The sequence below is a fragment of the Gossypium arboreum genome, chromosome 11, assembly GCF_025698485.1.
Source record: "Gossypium arboreum isolate Shixiya-1 chromosome 11, ASM2569848v2, whole genome shotgun sequence".
Classification (NCBI taxonomy): Eukaryota; Viridiplantae; Streptophyta; class Magnoliopsida; order Malvales; family Malvaceae; genus Gossypium; species Gossypium arboreum.
Genome location: NC_069080.1, coordinates 128,655,824 through 128,675,892, shown reverse-complemented (window position 1 = coordinate 128,675,892; position 20,069 = coordinate 128,655,824). Strand labels below are relative to the sequence as shown.

Here is a 20,069-nt window from a genome sequence, read left to right as displayed (position 1 = left end):
TGAAGATGAAGTCAAGTGTGGAAGGGTGTTAAGAGACTCGGATGGGGTGGCAAGGGCATTATTTTCGGGTCTAGTTGCAGCAAAAGACTCCATTACAGCCGAGGTTGGAGCGATCATCATTGCTTTGGATATGGGGTGGAAAGGTAAAAGCTCTCTAATCATTGAGATTGGCTCAAATGAGGTGTTTAGTTGGTTTGAGAACAAAAGATTGAGACTGTAGTTGCTACCATCTATCTTCAAGGATATTAAAAACAAAATGGTTAGAATAGGTAATGTTTCCTTCTCGAAAGCTGAAAAGCACGGAAATAAGATAGCTTATGCTCTGGCGTTAGCTGGAATAAAAATGCCTGGAATGTTTAAGGCATGGTGGTGAATATATCTTGAGTGATGTTGTTGTGTTTCTTCTAAAGAATTGGTTAGCTGTTAGTGTCTACTTGGTTATATGGGGCTTATGTTTTGGTTGCTTACACAATTTTTTTTAGAGGGCAGAATAACAAAGGGGGGTTTTGGGGGGTCTAGTGGTATGAAATTATGATGTTATCGGGTTGAGATTTTGGTGTTTTGTACTTGGGAGAGGGACACTTTTGTGGGGGATTGTTGCATTTTGCAGATTGTAACATTATTTGCAAATGCTTAAAATGTGTAATAGTTCGATCGAGCAAAAAAAAATGACTTATTAGGCTCTCCAATTTTATAATAAAAAAAAAGAGATTATCTTAGCTTTCCATTTAATTTTTCATCTTTTTTAACCCTTAAATTTACACTATTTGTCATATCATCTCAAAATGAATGGAAAAGTTAATGTCAATTAACTTGACATACATGTTGATTGCCAAGTGGATGTGGTAGATATACTTTAAAAATGTCGAATATGATACTTAAACTATCAATTTATGTATTATCCAGTATAGGTACTTTCATAAAATGTTCAACGCAATATCTGTATTTTAAAAAATATCCTATGTGACACATGAACTATCAATTTATGTATTGTTATTATGCAAGCATTTAAAACGATGCTCCTCTTCTAGATCGTTAAACATTAGTATTAAGGTTTTGTATTCTTTCTTCAAGAACAGATTTTGCGTACATTTTTACAATAATAATTCAAGAAGCTTTCAAAGAGGTGGATCCTAAAATTTTCCAATTAGATGAAGCCATCTTCGAAGGTGAAAGAAATGGAGAGACGATGGAGAAGAATAAAAAAACTAAAATCGTAAGAGGTTAAGAAATTTTATTTTAAAATTTTGTTACTTTTAATATTTTAATTATTTTAAAGTAATTTAATTAAAGTTAAATTAAATTAAAGATAATATATAATTGAGTGTATAATAATTTTTGTATATTTTTAAAAACTAATTATGTGACACTATATTATTAGCGTCTAAATATTATATATTTTAGAATCATTTTAAAATAAGTTTATTTCCTATATATTATATATTATCAAATGTGTTTGAAAAAATAAACTACTGAAAATATTAAATTTTAGTTAATTTATTTTGTTATAATGGTATATTCAGCTCTTAATGTTTAAATCTTTTATCGATTTGACTCTAATTTTTTAGCTAACTTTAGCGAATCGTTTAAAAAGAATGGAATTTGACCATTAACTTTAAAAAAGTCAATTTTACTTTTTTAACATAATTAGTTAATTTATAATCAACTAAAATGGCAATCCTGTTGTACTCCATGTTTTTTTTTAAATTTGTATGATTTTTTTTGAATTCTTCTGTTGTATTTTTTAAGGTAAATTATAAAATAATCACTTTTATTTACCTTAAATTATATTTTAGTCACTTATGTTTGAAATAGGGGCGAAGTGGCTGGCATGGGCCCCGGTCCCCCTAAAATATAAAATTACTATTTAACCCTTAAATTTTTTTAAATTAGTAAAGATAAAATTACACTTTAACCCCCATAAAATTATAAAAGTTTGTTTTAATCATTTACAAATTATAAAGATATAAACTATAAAAAATTAAAATTTCATCCAGCCCCCCTAAAAAATTATTCTGCCTTCGCCCTTGGTTTGAAATATTATGTTTTAATCACTTACATTATCTTTTTGTTACAAAGTGATCACTCTACGATTAAACTCTATTATCTCCCTAACGACAGTCCTACGTGACAATCCCAATAAATTTTAAAAGCCAATTTGAATACCCTCCATGACAGTCCAAATTAATTTTATTTAATTAAAAACCTATTTTATCAAATTCAAATACTACACAAACTGATAAATTTGTCAAAATATTAGATAATATATAGATACAATACTAGATGGACATTCTATTTTATCATGTTTGCATCTAAATTCGATGCATATTCAACTCAAATTGCAGTAAGTTGTTAAAATGTATAATAATAAAAAAATTGAGCATATTTACATCAACCGTATACTCAAAATCGACAGAAAAAAGTAAAATGTAACATAAAATTATCAAATTTATAATGTGTAGGATTAAATGCCATCAACAAGTGAAAACCACACTCCAAATAGGGTAAAATCAAATAACCATCAAAGATCATCAAGAAAATACAACTGAACTTTTGCAGGCATTCTTTCATGGAGCTGTTGAATACTTTCCCTAACGAGATTAAGATCAATCTCCGAATGTCTAACCGAGTTAAAGCAGTTGCTAGGATCACCTAAATAAACTGTTGTTATCTCAATCTTTTCGAGTTCAATGGCAAAATCGAAAACAGCAATGATGAAATCCACAGCGATCTTATTGCCAAAAAAACCAGAAACCAAAACCTCCTTTAGATATCGGTGTGGAGATATAGAAATTCTTCTCAATGCTTGGTTTTTATCGGGAGGTAGCTCAAACTGTTATTTGGATTTTCGAAAGTAAATGTTAGATATAGATACGTGTCTCTTGATAAAGTTTATGTCCGATTGAACAAGAATACTTACATGTAACTGGAGCCGATGCAAGAATGGTGATGCCTTGACAAAGCAACTAAACATTTTGTAGCAATGTAGAATCCCAAAGAGATCGAGGGAAGAATTCCAAGTGCTCAATGACAGATGTTTTAAATTGCAAAATAAAGGGACCTTTTTAAATACTTTTTGTACCTGTAAAATTGAACCAAATATAAGAGAGAAAAATTAAAGAGAAAATGACAACGTGTTTGGAGATGCTTTCCACTCACCGTATAAGACCTAACATCCATCATCAAATACTCCAACTGGGGAAAGTAAGCAGCAAATGGGTCAAAACCAAAATCTTTGCTTTGCCTATAAGGTAAACCCAAAGAATTTGTAATTGGGTATTCCCCATATCTCCAAGAAGGACACATGCAAACATTAATGAGCTGTTTAGCATCCTTAACCAAAATATAAGTCCTGGGCCCTAAATACTTAAAGGAAACAAGATTTGGAGCAAAGATTCCAATATTCTTCAAACCAGAACAATGGTATATCTCCAAGCAATTCAACTTCATGTGAGGAACAGTATGCTTTATATTCTCTAGCCCAGGGCTGTCAAGCAAACGTAAGTTCTACAGATTTCAAGAAGAGCTCTTTAAGACACTCGAAACGATTATCAACATTCAAAGGCGGTGTACGAATGGAGAAAACTCGATCCAATTGTACCAAATAAGGCTCAATCCCCTTCGATCTATCGAAGAGGGTAAGTGGGATAGAGTAGTTCTTGGTGTCGAATGCCCAATATGAGACTGGACAGGGTAAGAAGTTCAATTCAAGCTTAGAAACCCTAAATGCGATTGCAAAAGCAACCCAAAGATCAATATAACAACCAGCGCTTGCATCTAATGGATAATGAATGCCAAACTCATGCAGTTTTAGACCTTTATGAAGCCTCAACACTTGGTTAACCACTTGTATATAGGTATGCATGTAATCAGCTCCATATATTTTACGATACCAATTATATTCCGTGTAAGAATCATTACGATGTAAGATTTCTTCATATCTAAAGTTGAGGTTATAGAGGGATCTCCATAAATATTGCCATCTTCGAGAGATGATGCTGGTGGCAACTGCTTCTTTCAATGTCAGCAGTGATAAAATGGTTACAAGGATATCATCTGGCAATCCACTAATCTTATCTTCCAATACCATCCTTTTGTAGCCCTGATTAATCATACACTTTCGTTATATATTTGTGGAAAACAAAACTATAAAATTTTATACAGATTTATTAATGAAAACTTTGAATCAAATATATACATACCTGAATCAGTGAACGCTAGTAACTGGTTCAACAATTTAACTAAATCGCAGTTACAAATGAGAATTTAACATAAATTCTTCATAAGTATCATGAAAACTTGGTTCCACTCTAGTTGTAGCGTTCCAACCTGGACAGAGTGTTCTAACATGAAGCAAACACATGACTTTTATAGTTAACCAATTTAATTTCATTATTATCTAACGCTTTCATGGTTACACCCTAGTTGTACTCTTCCACCCTAGATGGAGAATTCTAATGTGAAACAAACACTTTAAGTTTTATAGCTAACCAATTTAATTTCATCATCATCTAATTTCAATTAGATACATTATTTTCAAATTTTAAAAATATTAGTTTTTAAAATGCTTGTATAAATAAAACTATTACTTACATAAATATAGATATTATTTTTAAAAAAGATAAGGATTGTTGAGGGACTGAATTTGAAATTAGTGTAAATAAAGAGTTAAACTCCTGTCTTCTGCCATGGTTAATATTGTATTAATGTTAAATAAAATTATTAATTTTTTAAGCAAAAATAACTTTATTAATTATTAAAATAGTAAATAATATCCATTATATTGATAAGTATTATTTATATTTCATATAAAATAATATTACATTTTATCAAAATGTCTCTAGTCCAAATGATGTTTCGCTATTAGCCAATGAAGTTTCATGTCATTGATTGGTATAATCAGAGTATATGTTACCAACCTATTGAGTGATTTCTTTGAATTGAGATTAAAGAGTGGATCATCTGGTTCACTATCTGCAGATTCCCCGTCCTTTGGGTAATTCCATAGAGAGTTTCTATAACTAAAATCTTGGGTTAATTTTGTTTTGATCAACCACTTGAGGATACACTAAAAATCTGTCACAGAAGAAACACCAAGAGCAACAATGTTATGCTGCAAAAGCTTCCCGGATGATTGGCCATCAAAGTCCATACTAACCCGCAATTTCCTGAGGATGCTTGTGTAGATCAAAATGCACACTAACGTTATTTCCTTGAATTTTGGAACTTGAAAAGGATATGGAGGTTTCCTGCAAAATCCCAGCAGTGTAGCTTCCTCTTCGCCTTTTGTCAGCCCTGTAGGATGGAAACAACAAAATTGCATCAAATTCATCTCATAAACACAGAAGTGAAATTTGAACTGAAATTCTGGATAAATTGCTGTTATAATCTTAAACAATTGAAATTTCAAACCAACTAAAACAATATTTGAACTTACTTATTAATAAGCCAGAGATCTGCAGCCCCCTTTACCTCACAAACAATGAAGACTTAAAAAGAGTGGAAACCGAGTATTATCACTTTACTTGCCTGACAAGGTTGTACTTTGGTTAAATTCCGGTATTAGTCCCTATATTTTGTGTAAGTTTTGAATTTAATCTCTATAATTTTTTTTTTAGCCAAATCTCTATAATTTAAGGTGGTTGTTTTTAGTCATTATACTTTTTAAATTGGTCGTTTTTAATACCTATACTTTTTTGAATTTTGAAATTTTATTCCTTAACTCAAATGATAGTAAATAAATTCATTTGTGTAAATTTTGTTATTAGTCTTATAAGACACGTAAATTTAGTTATGGATTTAGTTTATGTTCTCCAATTTGATCATTTTTAGTCACTATACTTTTCGAATTTTGAAATTTTAGTTTTCACGCAAATGGTAACTGTTAAATCTATTAACTGATTTTTATGCACGTAATATGTGTTAATAGCAAACTGACATAGCAGTACACATATAACAATATATTTATCGCATAATATTTATTGCAAGAGAGAGAAATGAGAGGAAAGGAAGTATTATATGTGAGGAAAAATTAATAATTTGTTTTTATAATATTTTATATCATTAAATATGATATAATATTTCAAATATAAATTTAATATATTATAAAACTATTATATTATTAATATTAAAGGTTTAAGCATGTAAAAAGTCCTCAAATTTTTTTAAAAAGCAAAAAAATTAAGTCCCTCTTTTTTTTTTTGCACTCAATTGAGCACTTGAACTTTCAAAATGCATCAAAAAAGGCCCTAAACTTCTTCAAAAAAAGCAATTAAGCCCTTGCTTTTTTTTCCACTCAATTGGGTACTTGAACTTTCAAAATGCATCAAAAGGCCCTCAAAATTTTTCAAAAAACAATTAAGCCCCTGCTCTTATTAAAAATTAAAAAATTATAAATGATAAATTTTAGATAAATTATTAAATTTTAATAAAAATATGAAAAATTTAAAATTTATTAAAAATTGGAAATTAAATTTTTATAAAAATCGTAAAAATAAAAAATGTAAAATTTTATAAAAATCATAAAAATTAACGACCACTAGTTTTTTCAATTAAAGTCATCACGTGTTGCAACACAACGTGACATGTATGAAAAATAATAAAAATAAAAATCAATAAAAGTTATAGAAAATTATAAAATTCTTCTTTTGGTACAATAATTTTATAAAAAATTTACTGAAATTTATATTTCTTTACATTTTCTATAATTTTCTTACAATTTATAAAATTTTATAAATTTTTTATATTTATATATATTTTATAATTTTTTACAATTTTATATTATTTATTAAAATTTAATAATATTTATAACATTTATTGATTTTATAATTTTTTTATAATTTTAATAAAAGCATGGGCTCAATTGTTTTTTGAAAAATTTGAGGGGCTTTTTTATGCATTTTGAAAGTTCAAGTACCCAATTGAGTTCGAAACAAAAATATGGGCTTAATTGCTTTTTTTAAAAAGGCTTGAAGGCCTTTTTAATCCATTTTGAAAGTTTAAGTATCCAAATGAGTGCAAAAAAAAAAAGGCTTAATTGCTTTTTTTGAAAAAGTTTGAGGACTTTTTGCACCCTTAAACCAATATTAAAATAGTTAATTATTATATTTTAATCAATAAATATTTTAAATATAATATTAACAAATATTTTATTTATAAGTATATAAATTAAAATAATAAAATATTTAATATCAATAATATATTAAATAATATATGTAGGGTCCAAAATTTGCTCGGCCCAAGACCCATAAACAATAAACAAAAAAACTAGATGAAGCAGAATGGGTCCAATCCCGATACGACCAGCTGAACTTGATTGAAGAAAAGAGGCTGAGGGCTATTCGTCATGGTCAAATGTACCAAAAATGAATGATGTGAGCTTACAACAAGAAAGTTCGCCCAAGGGTATTCCAGGAAGGGGATTTGGTATCGAAAAAAATTCTCCCTATGCAAAAGGATTTTAGAGGGAAATGGATGCCAAACTGGGAAGGACCATATGTAGTGAAGAAGGCTTTTTCTGGAGGGGCACTGATATTAGCAGAAATGGACGGCAAAAGCTTCCCCAACCCGATAAATTCAGATTCGGTCAAGAAGTACTTCACATGAAAAAGGAGCAGCCAAGGCGAAAACCCGCAAAGGGCACTTTAAAAAAAATAATAAAAAAAAAAGAAAAACGGAAAATGGAGAGGCCAAGGCGAAAACCCGCAAAGGGCGCTTTGAGACCAAAGGGGTTTTGAGTTGAAAACCTAGAAAAGGGCACCTTAAATTGTGACCAAGGATGGGGCACGTTGCGACCTTGTTCTACCAGAATTAATAAGAGGAAGGAACACTATATCTCAGAGGCATCAACGAAATATCTCGGACCTCCTAAACATACATCTGGCTCCCAAAGGTTTTCAAACAATCCGAATAGATAAGCTCACGCTGCGATATTTGGGGCACCTTCTTCTTTTCATCTCATACTTTTTTTTGTACTTTAGCCAAATATATTATTTTGATTAATTTCTTACCTTGAGCTTCGCTCTCAATAAAGTTTCATCTTGTCCATTATTGATAATCTTCTTTCAAGCATTTTTTGTTGAAATATTTGGTTAATGGACTAATAACACTTTCATAAAAAGGAGTTCTGCATATTACTCTAAAAGCTTCTAAGTAGTGCAAGAACTTGAAACAGGTCAATTATTCAGAACCCACCAAGCTTAAGGGTCAGAGTTACTGAAAAAGTAAAAAGTTTAAATGAAGACTATTGCTTCAGATGCGAGTCGGTTAAATAAGAAGAAATACGTCAAAAACAAACGGCGAACAATAAAAAAGACATTTCTCATGACATTCTGCATTCATACCAATGTCATTCATAGTGCATCTGGTTAGGAGCATTTGATTCATTTTGATCATAGCATCCTAGTTATTTAAGTATTACATCTAGTTAGGAGCATTTGACATAGCATCCTAAATTATTTGGCATAAACGTAGATACAGGAAACTAATATTACAGATCATGTTCCTCAGAGGACAGTGCAGTGGCATCGGGGAATTCACGAGCCTTAACCCCTTAAGCAGTAGGGTAACAGGCTAAAAATTACAGACCTTATCTCCATGTATCTGCTATGGAGTAGATTTTAGCCACTAGTCTTATCTTTCTGAAGTTATAGGAAGCAGATCAAAGATTACAGATCTTATCTCCATGTATCGGCTATGGAGCAGGTTTTAACCACCAGCCTTATCTCTCTGAAGTTACAGAGAGCAAGTTGAAGATATAGGTCTTATCTTTCTGAAGTTGCAGGAAGCAGATCGAAGATTACTGATCTTATCTCCATGTATCGGTTATAGAGCAGATCGAAAGTGGCGAGTCTTATCTCTATGTATCGGTTATGGAGCAGATTTTGGTCACCAGCTTTATCTCTCTGAAGTTGCAGAGAGCAGGTTGAAGATACAGGTCTTATCTTTCTGAAGTTGCAGGAAGCAGACCGAAGATTTCAGATCTTATCTCCATGTATCGACTATGGAGCAGATAAAAAATGGCGAGTCTTATCTCCATGTATCGGCTATGGAGCAGATTTTAGCCACTAGTCTTATCTCTCTGAAGTTGCAGAGAGCAGGTTAAAGATACAGGTCTTATCTTTCTGAAGTTGTAGCAAGCAGATCGAAGATTACTGATCTTATCTCCATGTATCGGCTATGGAGCAGATCGAAAGTGGTGAGTCTTATTTCCATGTATCGGCTATGGAGCAGATTTTGGTCACCAGCCTTATCTCTCTGAAGTTGCAGAGAGCAGGTTGAAGATATAGGTATTATCTTTCTGAAGTTGTAGGAAGCAGACTGAAAATTTCAGATCTTATCTCCATGTATCGACTATGGAGCAGATAAAAAATGGCGAGTCTTATCTCCATGTATCGGCTATGGAGCAGATTTTAGCCACCAGGCTTATCTCTCTGAAGTTACAGAGAGCAGGTTAAAGATACAGGTCTTATCTTTCTGAAGTTGCGGGAAGCAGACCGAAGATTTCAGATCTTATCTCCATGTATCGACTATGGAGCAAATAAAAAATGGCGAGTCTTATCTCTATGTATCGGCTATGGAGTAGATTTTAGCCACAGACCTTATCTCTCTGAGGTAGCGGAGCGGATTGAAGACGAGTTCCTATACCCCTAGAGATGCAGTGGGTTAAAGCAAAGCTACTTGAAGCGGCCAAAAGAAATCAAGACTCAGAAAGACCGGGCAAACTTGGCCCTTTTAAAGTCTTTGCCCCATTCCCGTTACACGACAATGAGCAAAGAGGGGCAGCTGTAGGGTCCAAAATTTGCCTGGCCCAAGACCCATAAACAGTAAACAAAAAAACTAAACCCTAGCCCAAATGTTCAGCCCAAAAATTAAAAAAAAAAAACAAAAGTAAAAAACCCTAGCAGCCAAAATCTTCAACCGCTGCAGCCACTGGGCACCGCACACCACGCGCCTCCTCCGTGTCATGCGCTCCACCACCACACCATGTCAGAGACGTGCTTGATCATGTACCTACAAACGTGCAAAAATAAGTTGTAAAAAAAGGCTATAAAATGCCTTCGAAAATTCATTGTAGAGAACGGGTTTTTTGGGGGAATAGATACGAATACAAGAGAAAAACACAAAAATCAATAGCAATTAGAGATCAGAGATCAGATTCAAAGCTTAAAAAGGTTGTTTTCCATTTCTTATTTTTTTCGTTTTCACAGTTATTTCTTTATTATTTCATTTCGTTTTTTACAAACGGTTTTAATAACACAAGAGATAGAGAGGAGATTTACAAGGGTCAAGCTCGCGTCGTCGATGGCCTGAGTGCGCTGAATCTCTGATGACGGCGGCGCCGGCTGAATGGGGAAGAAAGGAGAAAACACTTTTAAGTTTTAGGGTTTTTGGTTTTTAAAGCAGGGGTTAAAAAAAATTAAAGGTTTTAATGTTTTTTTAAATAAAAGGAAATAAAATAAGGGACATTAAATATTGAAACAACATTTTGGGGGGGGGGGGATGCCTGGATCCATGCGCATTTTACCTTTAAATGGGTAATTTCCGTAATCGGTCCCCTCCTCTGCGCTAGCCTTCAATCGGGCCATGTTTAAGTTTTTTAAATTATTTTAATTTATTCCTGTAACCTGCCCGCTATTTCAATTTGGCCTTCCCCTTTAGCACAGTATTTTGAGATTTGGGGCAGCTTCAGTTTTAGTCCTCGAACATTGGTGCACATTTAATTTCGGCCCAAAATTCTGTTTTAATGATATATTGTGTTTATAAATTATCCCTTGAATTTTTTCCTCTTAATTCAGTTTTAGTTATTTATTTTTTAGACATATTGTTTTAACACATTATTTAGAATTATTTTAATTTCACACTCTTTTATTTATTTTATTTTCATGTGCATACTTGTCTTTCGGAACACTTTCATATATTATTATTACTACTATATATATTATTTATATTTAGGTTTTCCATGTATATATGTATTACTTTGTATATCATTCACTTTTAACCTTTTAATTAACATCATTTATTTGAATCTCATTTACGCATTACACATATTATCTATTCTTATTTTTTTATTTTTGATGCAATTCAAGCTTTCATTCAAATTATTTACTTTATAATATTTATTTTAAAATTCATTTGTACATTACTATTTGATATATTATTTCTTTTTTTCCTATTTATTTTTAAATTCTTATATCTATTACCTATTTTAAAATTTTCGTATAGTTTGTATAGTAATATTTCCTAATTCTCTTTTTCCTATTATTTATTTTATTTTATTTTAAAAACTTGTTATATTTTATTTGTGTGATTTATTTGAAACTTCTTTTAAAATTGGTTTCTTATTCATTGGCCCTTGGATATAAATGATGGTATTTTTATAATATATGATGTGCTGCTATTGCATGTATTCTAAGTTGTTCCTTTACATTTCCTTATTATTTTAGATTATTTATGAGATGTTATTGCCACGTGTTTTATTCCTTATGTTATCAAATTATCCTTTTTAATAAAAATACATTTCATTTATTTATTACATTTTATTTGAAATTTTAAACAAGGCAATAATCGGTATTTGGGAGCTTTGGGAAAATTGTGCCCTAACTTACTAGGTTCCAATTTTCCTCGTTGAATCTAAGTAACCGAGTACCCTTTTTTAATCAAAACGTGAGTTTTAAATAAAAGCTTATTTTTGGGAATTCAAGATGTTATGTCCTAACTTACGGGATATGATACTTTATTTTCTCGATGTAGGGATTTTTTAAAAAATAAAAGCGATATTCTGTATTTGAAATTTTGAGAAATTGTGCTCTAACTTACTGGGTTCCTTTTTTCATTTGACCCAAATAACTGAATATTTTTTTTAACTTAAATGCGTGACTTTTGAAAATTAAAAGACAAACTCATTTTCGAGGGTTTGAAATGTTGTATCCTAACTTACTGGGTGTGACAATTCATCTCCTCGAGATAAGAGGGTCCTTGCATTCCATTTAATTTATTCAAACATTCTTTTAAAAAAATATAAAGGATCGTATTCTAAAATCTTTTCAAACATTCGACGTTAAGAAATTAATTAATCAATTTGGTACCAATTTTGAGCGTTACAAGGGTGCTAACCCTTCCTGGTGCGTAACCGACTCCCGAACCTTTATTCTCGAATTTTGTAGACCAAAATCATCGTTTTAGTAAATCAAAATGTTTCATTAAAATGATCAAACTCAAGGTGATCCGATCACACCTTGGAAAAGATCGGTGGCGACTTTATTTTTTTGTTTTTAAGTCAACTCCCGTTTTTCAAATTAAAAATAGTTTCGACAATATAGTTTTATGATATTAAGAAATTAATTTTAAATTTTTACATAATAATTTTATACTAAGGATAAAATAATCACTATCACTTTCCAATTCAACAACATTATCTCATATAACTAAATAATACTATTATTCCTTTATTCCATTAATACTACTACATTTCTATTCCATTCTTATAAAATAAACTATTCAATTCCTATGTTATTTCATTTTAGTAAACCAAACATATTGTAAAGATCAACTCACTTCTCAAATTATTTAGCTGCTTCACTTAGATTAGACTTGTCTATAAGTTTGGCCACCTGGCCCAACTCGAAAGGCTGCTCAAAAAGTGGATGGATTTGGGTAAAAATATAAACTCGAAAAACGGACTTGAACAAAAACATAATGCTCGTTTTCTTAACAAACCAAGCCTCATGTAAGTTTTTTTTTTTTTTTTTTGCCCGGCTTGAATACCCTTAACAAAGTATCAATACCGTTTTAAAATTCAATGTTTTGAAATTTTTAAATAAAATTGTTTGAGTATATATAATGATAAATTTAGCCCTCAACGTTTATATTCTTTTCAATTTTATCCTTATTCTTTTTTGAGCTAAATTTGACCTTCAATATTTCAAAAAAAGTCAAATTACTTCTTTTAACAGAAATGCTTACTCGAAGGCCTGCTCAAAAAGTGGATGGGTTTTGGTAAAAATATAAACTCGAAAAACGGACTTGGACAAAAAAATAATGCTCGTTTTCTTAACAAACCAAGCCTCATGTAAGTTTTTTTTTTTTTTTGCCCAGCTCGAATACCCTTAACAAAGTATCAATACCGTTTTAAAATTCAATGTTTTGAAAATTTTAAATAAAATTTTTTGAGTATATATAATGATAAATTTAGCCCTCAACATTTATATTCTTTTCAATTTGATCCTTATTCTTTTTTTAGCTAAATTTAACCTTTAATATTTCAAAAAAAGTCAAATCACTTCTTTTAACAGAAATGCTTACTAGAACATTAATTATTTAACAATGTTGGTGTAACAAACCATGTGGTAGTCCACATGTACTTTATACTGACGTGATATTATTTGTCTTATATGTAACGTAAAAAAATAAAAATTATAAAAATATTCAAAAATATTTAAGAACATATATAATATAAAGTGTAAAAAGATTCTTTTTTTTAATGCATAAAATGCACGAGGATTGCCATAGAGTTGTCTTGTTTAAAAATGTAATGTTTTAGTTAGTATTTTGCCAAATTTAGCCCAAAGAAGGAATAAGAGCCAAATTGACAGAAAATGTAAACATCAAGGGCTAAATTTATCATTATTCCATAAGAAAATTCATAAAAAGAAGGCATAATAATTTTTTTGGCCCTCCAACTTTACAAAAAGATTATTTCAACCCTCTATTTAATTTTCGTCTCTTTTAGCCCTTAAAATCCCATTTTTTGTCAAATCACCCCAAAATGGATGAAAAAGTTAACGATGGTTAACTTTTCTGACATGGCATACATATGGATGATATGTCACTATTTAATTAATTTTTTAAAATTTTAAAATAGTAAAAAAATTATATTTTTTTTGAATTTTTAAAATTTTTAAAATTAATTAAATGCTAACATCTCATCCACGTGTATGCCACATTCGTAAAGTTAAAAAATATTAATTTTCCATCCATTTGAGGTGATTTGATAATAAATGTAAGTTTAAGGGCTAAGCAAAAAAATAAATAGAGGGCTGAAATGTTGTAAAGTTAGAGGGAGAAATAAATCATTATGCCTAAAAAGAAACGTATAGTATAAGGACCTAAAAATAATATATACCTGAAGCGAGCTAAGGGAAAGAGACCTTTCATCTTTCCTCTGTTTTTCTTATTCTCGGATTCTCTCTTCATCTCCCAATTCTCAAAACCCTAATTATATTTTTCTATTTCCCTTTTTGATTCAGCAATCGGGGCTTGCCAATGGCCAACAGTAATCTCCCTCGAAGAATCATCAAGGTTCCTCTTTCGATCTTCCTCTGATCCTTCTCAATTTTCCTGCTTTGTTTGTTTCCCGAGATTCCTAAATAAAATCTTAGTTCTTTTACTTTTGTTTTTCATTTTCTTCGTTCTTAAAGTTTAGTTTAGTAATTCAAGTTTTTCTGGCTTTGATGAATCAAAATCCTCAGCTATTTATTTTATGATCGTCTTCTGATATTCAAGAAAGCATTGCCTCTTTTTCTTCTTTGTTTGAATTGTGTATTTTTCATGCTTTAATTTTGGTTTCTGTATCTTTGATCTAAGCAGGAAACTCAACGTCTCCTCAGTGAACCTGGTTAGCACTTTTTATTTTTCGCTCTTTTTAAAAAAAAAATTATAGAAATTCATGTTGGTACCGGTGTTGTTATTCTTTTAAAAAAAAATTATTAGCTGAACAAATTTGAATTTTTTGGGTTTTTTTAATAAGAGAGTATTGTTTTTGTTTCTTTTTATTATGATAGCTCCGGGAATTAGTGCTTCACCATCAGAGGATAATATGCGATATTTCAATGTGATGATCCTTGGTCCCACACAGTCTCCATATGAAGGTAGTTATTTTTTCATCTAATTGTTGCAAATATTTTTGCTTTGTGTTAGAACTGCAAATTTTACATTTGATTGTATAATGGTTGAGGATGGGCTAATTTAAATCATAAAGTGGGGCACCATTGCCAATCATCAATCACCAATGCTGATTTCTTTATGGTTAAACTTGGAAAGTTTTTGATAAAATGGTTTCGCAGTTTCTAGTTTACTTAAATTTTTTGTTGGTTTTCCATCTTTTTTAAAGAGAAAATCAGTCTGGTGTTCTCATTCTTGAAAGGTTTGGTCAAATTAGCTTTTTTCAGTCTTATGCGGTGCTTAGTCTGGTTATTGAATATTGTTTTTGGTAATATCTCCTATTTTTTATTGCATTATGTAATTAGTTTTGCGCTTATGTATAGGTTATGATGCCTTTTCTTTTTTGAGATTTTAGGAGGGGTTTTCAAGTTGGAACTATTTTTGCCTGAAGAATATCCCATGGCTGCTCCCAAGGTACTCGACTTTGAGTCATTTGTAAAGTAGCATGACCTTCCTGTTTCTGTATCTGTTGTTTGTAAGTTGGACTGCTGATCCTTGGATATACAGTAATACTTGGCTTCATCTAAAAAATGTTATTACTGATCCTTGGATATACAGTAATACTTGGCTTCATCTAAAAAATGTTATTGCTGATCCTTGGATATACAGTAATACTTGGCTTCATCTAAAAAATGTTACTTATGGGGATCTTAATATGATTTAGAATGATGTAGTTTGTTTTATCTTTTACTGTTAGTGCTTCTGGTTTTCATCACTCCCCCTTGATGATTCTGGAATATAGTTGGTCTTCTTTGGCTTGTTATGTTTTGCTCCATTTTCGTATTTAAAATATTTACTCAACGAATTGGAACTTTCTATTTGGTCCTCTTGCACTTGTGATTCATGAGCTTAGTGTATTGGTTGGCCATTCAGCATCAATTTATTGTTCTCTATTCTCAAAAATTTTCTATCAACCATTAACATCATCCTTTTTTTGGTATATTTTGTATTTCTGTCCACCATAACCACTTTGATGTAACAGGTTCGATTTCTTACAAAGATATATCATCCTAACATTGATAAGGTTGGCACCTGTTCCTTCTTTTGTCCTTATTATATGAAGTGAAAGATGTTTTTTTCGTTTTGGAGGGCCCTTAAGGGTTGAGCATTCTTGCAGCTTGGGAGAATATGCCTCGATATTCTCAAGGACAAATGGAGTCCAGCTCTGCAGATCCGAACTGTACTTTTAAGGTATTATAAGTTTATGTAGATGTAATCTATCTTTGTAAATTGGTATGGCTTACAATTGCCTGCAAAAATTCCTTAAAAACATATATCATAATGCTATTTTGTTTTTTCCTGGAAAATTAGGTATTGTAAGTGGAAACGGAAGTTGAATGTTTCCATTGCTGTTGCATAGTTACGTAGTTTTTGTTTTGCTAGAAAGACTTCTCTGCTATTTCTGCATTATCTTGAGTAGTATAGCTCTACACTGACATTAATATCTTTATTTCAGCATCCAGGCACTCTTGAGTGCTCCAAATCCAGATGATCCACTCTCGGAGAATATTGCTAAGCACTGGAAATCAAATGAGGCTGAAGCTGTTGAGACAGGTAAAATCCATAGTTGCAATCGTAGATCATCGAGATTGCTTAAGTCTCTACTAAAATCAAGGATGATATTGATTCACTGATCAACTGTTCTTGATTGACTATTTGCAGCAAAGGAATGGACGCGTTTATATGCAAGCGGTGCATGAAGACCGGTGGAACCGTTTGCTCTCATAAAATAACATTTTTATGCAATGTAAGCTATTCAATGTCAATTCCATATTGAAATCTGGACGAATGACAGTTTGAAAGAGTTTGATATTTGCAACCAAAAAAAAAAATGCTTCCAGGTGCTACCCTTTTAATAGTAATTCGGTCGGAAGCAATCTCTAAGCTTGTATGATAATACACATGGTTCTCTAAAACTCCCAAAGGCTTTAACTATGGGATTATTCTCTAATATGGTGATTTCAGATTCTGGCTATATGTGTGTGTAATGAATCTATCAACTGGAAATGAAAGAATGGATTGATTAAATTTTGAGGCTTAGGGTTCTGTATTGTTCTTGGACCGTTCAAACCTATAACATTTTAACTTGTTTTAATGTTATGCTAATTTCACCTATGTATTCTGGTAGTGTAGGTTTGGTTATGATATTTTCAAAGTTAATAATACAAAATTTACAGCTCTAATTTTACAATAGATCAATAAGATTTAAAGAATTTTTTTTAAAAAAGAAGTTTTTGTTATTCATTATTCTCTATTAAATTTAAAAAAACAAATCTAAACTAATTTAGTGATGAAATGTGAATAACATAAGATGTAGTTAAATCTAAAAAGTAAGAACTAAGAAAACTATAAACAATTATAAAAATGATAAAAGTATTCTGCTATTCATAGGTTTTTTTCAAAATGATAAAAATTATTTAAATCAATAAAAGTTATAAACAAATTTTGAATTTCATGACAGAAAAGTGATAAAAATTATTTAAATCAAGTTATAAACAAATCTTGAATTTTAGGCCTATTATTATGTAAATGCTTAATACATAATTTGGTATAAGATATATGTTTTATATTTTGTCCAATCTAGCACTTATATTTAATGAAGTTAAATATTTTGGTACCCAAAAGTAACAATTCTAACTTTTAGTGCTTAATTCGGATTTTAGAATTGATTTGATGAATAATAATAATTAATTAATAATATTATCAATTAACTTTCATCAAATTAATTTTAAAACTCAAATTAAGTATTCCATTGGGTCGAACTTGACAAATTAAACACAAAATTAAACAAATTCACAATCAACATTAAGTTTATTCTATTAAAAAATCATGAAAAATCATACCTAATAATCATAACAATTTATTTTCATCAAATCAACTCTAAAATCCGAATTAGACACTAAAGATTTAGTATCATTACCTTAGGATACCAACATATATAAGTTTTTAAATACATATATCAAATTGAACAAGAAAATAATACAAGTATCACATTAAAAAAAAATTTGTCAAACTTACATACGAAATGATATATTTTTTAAATCATTGAATAGGTTGAGGCCCTCAGCCGAAAAAAAAGAATAGGTTGAGGCCTAGAAGAATGTCAAATTTTCAGCCCAATAAAATAATTAGAAAAAAAAATAATGTTTAAGAAAAAAAAAAGCAAGGGGGGGTTTTAGGAGGTTTTATGCAGGGCAAGCCGGCAATGGAGGAAAGTTTTGTACTTGTCGTCAACCAACACCGCAAACACCTATAGAAACCTTGACCCAGCTCTCTGACCCACCGATTTCGACTCGCCCAAATCTCCCAAAGAAATGCCTTCTCAAAACCCGGAACCCGAACAATCCCCTGATCCCAAAACCCTGAAAGACCCAGAACCCAAGCAACCCTCGGAAGAACCCCCAAATCAAGAACCCAAAGTAGAAGGAGAAGGAGAAGAGGAAGAAGAAGAAGAAGGTGAGTGTGGGTTTTGCTTGTTCATGAAAGCAGGAGGATGCAAAGAAAGCTTTGTTGGGTGGGAAAATTGCATCCGAGAAGCTGAAGAAAACAAGGAAGATATCGTGGAAAAATGCTTTGAAGCAACCTCAGCTTTAAAGAAGTGCATGGAAGCCCACGCTGATTACTATGAACCCATTTTACGAGCTGAGAAGAAGGCCGAGAAACAGGCAATTATTGAGTTGGAGAAAGAAAAGGAAGAGGAGGGTTTGGGTGCTCAGGAAGATTCCAAGGATTTGCTGAATAAATCAGATGGTTAGTGAGTTTTGGGCATAATTGAGTGTTTTAACTTAGTGAATTTTTAGAAATTCAACGAAATTGAAATATTTTTAATACTAAATGTTATTGTTTTATGGATGATGGAAATATGGTCATCAGAGACTAGAATAAATTTTTCATACATATTGGAACCAATGGAGTGTTAGATCACACATTTTGGATAGTTCTTTTCCAAAGATTTGAACTTCAGACCTTGAATTGGAATTTCAAGTTCTAACTGTATGGTTTATTTGACAAGAGTCTTTCCTTTCATATTAGTGAATGGATGTTAAGCTTTTTACAATGGCAATTCTTTCTTTATGGATAACTTTTGGATTGCTTTTGTATGTCTGATCACTTGATCCTTAATCTTGATAAGCGTCATTCAATTCTAGTAGTGTTGAATCTATGATTGTTGATCTTAGAACGATCTTTGGTATTGCTACTGAATTTCCTTACTAGTGTCTACTTGTATCCTTAAATTGCTTTTGGATTTTCTTTTGTATGTTGATCCTTAATGTTGGGAGATTCATTCAATTCAAGAAGTGACTTGATTATATGATTATTCATCTTAGAACAATCCTTGACATTGCTGATTAGTCGTCATTTATATCAAGTTTACTTACTAGTGTCTACTTGTATCCTTGATTTGATTTTGGATTTTTTTTCTCCTTCTTTTTTTGGTGTGCTGATCCTTAATGTTGGTAGATGTCATTCAATTCAAGTAGTGACTTGACTATATGATTATTCATTATAGAATGATCATTGGTATTGCTGATTAGTCAGTGGTTGTATTTGCTTACTAGTGCCGACTTGTATCCTTAATTTGTCTTTGGATTATTAGATGTAATTCAATTCAAGTAGTTACTAGAATTTATGATTATTGATTTTAGAATGATCCTTGGCATTGCCGATTAGTCATTTGTTGTATTGAGTCTACTTAGTAGCGTCTAGTTGAGCTTGTATCCTTTAATTGTTTGAATGAATTGTGGAATCACATACGAGTACCTTAAATTTGTTTTTAACCAATTACCTCAGCTGAAACTTTAGAAATTGAGTGGTCTTAGAGTAGGCTACCCCTGAGCAAAAGAGCCTATCTTTCGAATGCGTTATGATGTCCACAGCAAATGACCATATTTTTTTCCTTTGTATGGAAAGAATTATTACTAGGAGTTGTACTTTCAAAGGTGATTATTGGATACAAGTATGCATCCAATACGAATATGCTCAAAGTTTCAAGTTATTCCTTCTATTTGGATTTGTTTGAAAACGTGTTGGACACTAGTGTCAAAAGCAGTACTTTATGGAAAATGAAGAGTTTGGGTACTAGGTCATATTACTACTACTGTTGTAGTTAAAGATCACTTTAGTATTCT

At 31.1% G+C, this 20,069-nt stretch overlaps 3 protein-coding genes and 1 long non-coding RNA gene across 4 annotated transcripts; 2 read left to right on the top strand and 2 right to left on the bottom strand.

The window, feature by feature from the left end:
* Positions 1-2,521: 2,521 nt before the first annotated feature.
* LOC108472316 (putative F-box/FBD/LRR-repeat protein At4g13965) lies at positions 2,522-4,090 on the bottom strand. The gene is made up of 4 exons (XM_017773814.1): positions 3,602-4,090; positions 3,160-3,507; positions 2,921-3,082; positions 2,522-2,833 (listed from the first exon to the last, which is right to left on the bottom strand). The coding sequence occupies exons 1-4, from the start codon at positions 4,088-4,090 to the stop codon at positions 2,522-2,524; spliced, it is 1,311 nt and encodes a 436-aa protein (XP_017629303.1).
* A 753-nt stretch (positions 4,091-4,843) lies between these two features.
* Positions 4,844-5,477, bottom strand: LOC128283584 (uncharacterized). The gene is made up of 2 exons (XR_008273966.1): positions 5,438-5,477; positions 4,844-5,295 (listed from the first exon to the last, which is right to left on the bottom strand). It is a non-coding gene; the product is annotated as an uncharacterized LOC128283584 (long non-coding RNA).
* An 8,623-nt stretch (positions 5,478-14,100) lies between these two features.
* LOC108470741 (ubiquitin-conjugating enzyme E2 35) lies at positions 14,101-16,968 on the top strand. The gene is made up of 8 exons (XM_017772185.2): positions 14,101-14,298; positions 14,587-14,614; positions 14,781-14,867; positions 15,296-15,354; positions 15,923-15,964; positions 16,058-16,131; positions 16,397-16,494; positions 16,603-16,968. The coding sequence occupies exons 1-8, from the start codon at positions 14,263-14,265 to the stop codon at positions 16,638-16,640; spliced, it is 462 nt and encodes a 153-aa protein (XP_017627674.1). The 5' UTR covers positions 14,101-14,262; the 3' UTR covers positions 16,641-16,968.
* A 1,055-nt stretch (positions 16,969-18,023) lies between these two features.
* Positions 18,024-18,951, top strand: LOC108472492 (uncharacterized). Its single transcript, XM_017774029.2, has one exon. The coding sequence runs from the start codon at positions 18,255-18,257 to the stop codon at positions 18,693-18,695; it is 441 nt and encodes a 146-aa protein (XP_017629518.1). The 5' UTR covers positions 18,024-18,254; the 3' UTR covers positions 18,696-18,951.
* Positions 18,952-20,069: the final 1,118 nt, after the last annotated feature.